Source organism: Perkinsus marinus, assembly GCF_000006405.1.
Source record: "Perkinsus marinus ATCC 50983 genomic scaffold scf_1104296966692, whole genome shotgun sequence".
Taxonomy (NCBI): Eukaryota; Perkinsozoa; order Perkinsida; family Perkinsidae; genus Perkinsus; species Perkinsus marinus.
The window spans coordinates 5,491-8,737 of record NW_003203821.1 but is presented as its reverse complement, the minus strand read 5'-3'; the positions used below and the strand labels follow the sequence as shown (position 1 = coordinate 8,737).

Genomic DNA, 3,247 nt, shown 5'->3' with positions numbered 1-3,247 from the left:
TCGATTATATCATAGACGGGTTCATCTGTTCAATGATCTCCTCGCCGGTCTTAGGGTCGATACCGTGTATATTGACATACTTCACCGTTGGGATTGGATTCCACTTATGCTCTTGGGCATAGACATATATACGATACACTACGAGCTGTTTACCACGCTTGAAGGCAGTAGCCCGATATTTACCATCCTTCCCCTTGATGACCGTCAATGGGAGCGACTTCACTGCATGGAGAGTGAGCAGGAATGTACTGAGATGAAGTTTACTTTGAATTTTCTCAATAAGGCTGTTATTACTCGTCATCCGTACCGAGATGGTTGAGACCAGTACTCCTGAGGGCCTCATCGGACTTATCCATCTGTTTCGAGTAACAACCATAGGCCAACTTGCTCTCGAAAAAGCCCAGTTCTTTGTGGAGCTTCTCTGGATCGGCGACTTCCGGATGATCGCTGAATCTCACCCAAAAACCATGAACCGACTCGTGCTGAAAAATACAATTTCGTAGCGTGAAATTTCTCGCACACTACTACCTGGTCACGAACGCCGTTCTCATCGAATTTCATCCTGTAGGCCACAGTGTTATCATTCTTGTTACGAGTTATGATAATGAGAGTAGTTGGATCGTTGAATATAGCAGCCTACCAATATTATTCATACCACACCTCCAACACATCGTCCTTACCTGTTTCTCGAGCAGCAGCGGTGAGCCCTCCTGGTCTGCTGCGGGAATGTGATTAAACGGCCCTACAGGAATGCTCGAGTCATAATCGCCGAGACTCCTCACTTGTGGAGACACCATAACAGATTGGGTCACAAAATCTACACGCATCAGTTCAAGTCGAGCGTGCACAGTCTAGGAACGATATTGGTAGTCTATTACAATCCAAACGCGCCACGAAATTACGCGCTCGCCCAAAAATGCACCGTCGTCCTAGGAGGTTTTCATTTAGTGTTAGATATCATGTTCTATGCTACATGGGATCGTGTCATAGGCCTCTATACCACACTGGTGTTGGGAGGACTAGTACTACTGGCACCTTACTCCAAGGTCGAGGAGAGCTTTAACACGCAGGTAGGGTAAACGCTTCTGGGAGAATACTGGTAGGGTAGTCTTTAGGCTGTGCACGACTTCCTCTACCACACTACTGACCTGGAGGCCTATGACCATTTGGAGTTCCCCGGTGTAGTACCACGGACGTTTTTAGGTGGGTAAAACTGCCCGTCATCGATAATAAATCCCTCAGGCTCGTTTGTCGTAGCAGTAGCGTCATGGCCAACTGTACGGTTGATAGACTACGTTTTTGGGCCTTTTGAAGACAACAGGATCCTTTCGTTGTAATAGGCCTCTCATGCTGTTCATAACGCTGGGATTACACCAAGCTAGTGAGCCTCATACCATCGTCGTGTAGGTACATAGTGCGAGGGACTATGGCAGTGATAGCAACAGCAGTGTTGAGCCGATTGAGGAATGCATGTCCGCCAGCTACCAAGCCGATCCTACCAGTAGTATTACCTTTGAAGGCTTCCTTTTCATCGGTCTGCTTTCAGCTCCTGTTAACACTCTGTATCACCACCTGTTTTCATCTATCCTACTATTATACGAGGTTACTACCAAACTCTTTTGGCCTTATACTCAGTGATGAAGTGTCAGCCTGGAAACCAACATAGAGTTACCCTAGGTACTTATAGCCTGGCGTTGTATTTGGAGGGGAAGCTGCTCACATCAGTGGAAATCATGGTAGCGCTATATGCTCCTTTATAGGTGTTTTGGTGGGTTTTTTACTACACAGACATTCACAGCATTGGTATTCCGTTGTGACCTCCTAGCAGTAGCACTAGCACTGGCTCTTGAGGTCATCGTACGTGAGGCTATAGAGCACAGGAAGGCTAGGACGGTAGGTTGGGAACCACTGTGTTGTGAGAGTCTCTCATGTGTAGTTGGTGACGTCAGTGGTAGTAGTAGCGTTGAGTGGACTGAAGGCAGCTATGTGTGGCATAGTATTGTCGATCCCTCTGGACTCTCTGGTGAGCAGGCTTAGTGATTTCAGTAGTAGAGGAGGTGGCGGTGTTAGATGTGGCAACGTGGGGTGTTGTGGCCTGAGGGATGGGTGTTTTGGTTCAATGCAGTGGAGAATAAGTCCTACCTCTGGGGAACGCAACCGTGGCATTGGTATATCACCAATGCTACTATACGGGTACAACTCGATACTGATCGATTACGACGACAATCGTCAGGGGCTTGGACCACTACTTTTGTTAATACCACTAGCAGTCATCCGACCACCTGTAGGGTTCGTGGATAAAGGAGTGAGTTGGGGTGGTATCGTGCGTTGACTTTTCCTATCACGGGAGTTGGACATGAACGGGTGGTGATGCGTAATTCGAATAAACCGTCAGTAGCAGGCTATTGGGTTAATTTCGGTGATGAATTTCCCCCCCTCTCTGTGGGCAGTTTTTTTGTAACCCTCATACGTATGTATCGAATTGACATAGATACGCATCGTACCGCTTTTTATGGTATGGTATGTGGCACCGATAATGATGATGTCTCTAATACCACATAAGGAGATAAGGTTTATTTTCCCTAGCCTCTTGGCACTGACAATAGTGGCGGCTTGTGGAGCTCATCGGTGGGACGATGATTATCATCATAATCGATCATCGGGGCGAGCGCGGTTGTCATTAAGTAGGTTATCGCAGTATCTTTCTTCCGTGGCAAGGCGATATGGACCTGAGGCGTATAACTCAATGACGGGGAGAATGATGGCGTCCATGACTAAGAACCGTGTGCTCAGGATCTGTGTACTCCGTAGTGGACTCGTTGGGATTGCAGTTGTTACAGTGAGATGGGGAGGGGGGTGGGCTGGCATGCGAAGGGTCGTGGGTTCAACACTCATATATTGTGTTTTACTGAATATGTGAACACCGGGGTCCGGCGCCTTCCGAGACCTTCTCGATGAAATGTCAAGGCGCGAGAGTGCCAGAGTTGGTAAACATGATCGCTTTCCTCGGCTGAGCTCAAGAGTTTCCTCGACTATATAGAAGTTTGCGAACGAACTCAGGGAGAAGTGTTCAGAAACTAATACGAATTCTACGGAATTCCCTCGGAATTTCCATATTGTCACCAGCACATGTGGTTGACCATATGCATATTTTCCAACACCAGTAAGCATCAGACGGTTCTCCTAAGGTCGGTCTCTTCTGGGCTCGAACGGTGGCTTCGGTATACAACTATCCCAGCGGTTACGC

General features: G+C 47.7%; 3 protein-coding genes across 3 annotated transcripts; 2 read left to right on the top strand and 1 right to left on the bottom strand.

The window, feature by feature from the left end:
- Positions 1-4: 4 nt before the first annotated feature.
- On the bottom strand, positions 5-797 carry Pmar_PMAR017994 (hypothetical protein; the record flags this gene model as incomplete). The annotated part of the gene is made up of 4 exons (XM_002769001.1): positions 5-248; positions 295-482; positions 529-636; positions 681-797. The coding sequence occupies 4 exons, from the start codon at positions 795-797 to the stop codon at positions 5-7; spliced, it is 657 nt and encodes a 218-aa protein (XP_002769047.1).
- A 162-nt stretch (positions 798-959) lies between these two features.
- Pmar_PMAR017993 (hypothetical protein) lies at positions 960-2,037 on the top strand (the record flags this gene model as incomplete). The annotated part of the gene is made up of 4 exons (XM_002769000.1): positions 960-1,070; positions 1,116-1,207; positions 1,761-1,897; positions 1,937-2,037. The coding sequence occupies 4 exons, from the start codon at positions 960-962 to the stop codon at positions 2,035-2,037; spliced, it is 441 nt and encodes a 146-aa protein (XP_002769046.1).
- Positions 2,038-2,070: 33 nt separating this feature from the next.
- Pmar_PMAR017992 (hypothetical protein) lies at positions 2,071-2,684 on the top strand (the record flags this gene model as incomplete). The annotated part of the gene is made up of 2 exons (XM_002768999.1): positions 2,071-2,269; positions 2,492-2,684. Coding segments are annotated over 2 exons (392 nt in total), but the record flags the coding sequence as incomplete, so codon positions are not given.
- Positions 2,685-3,247: the final 563 nt, after the last annotated feature.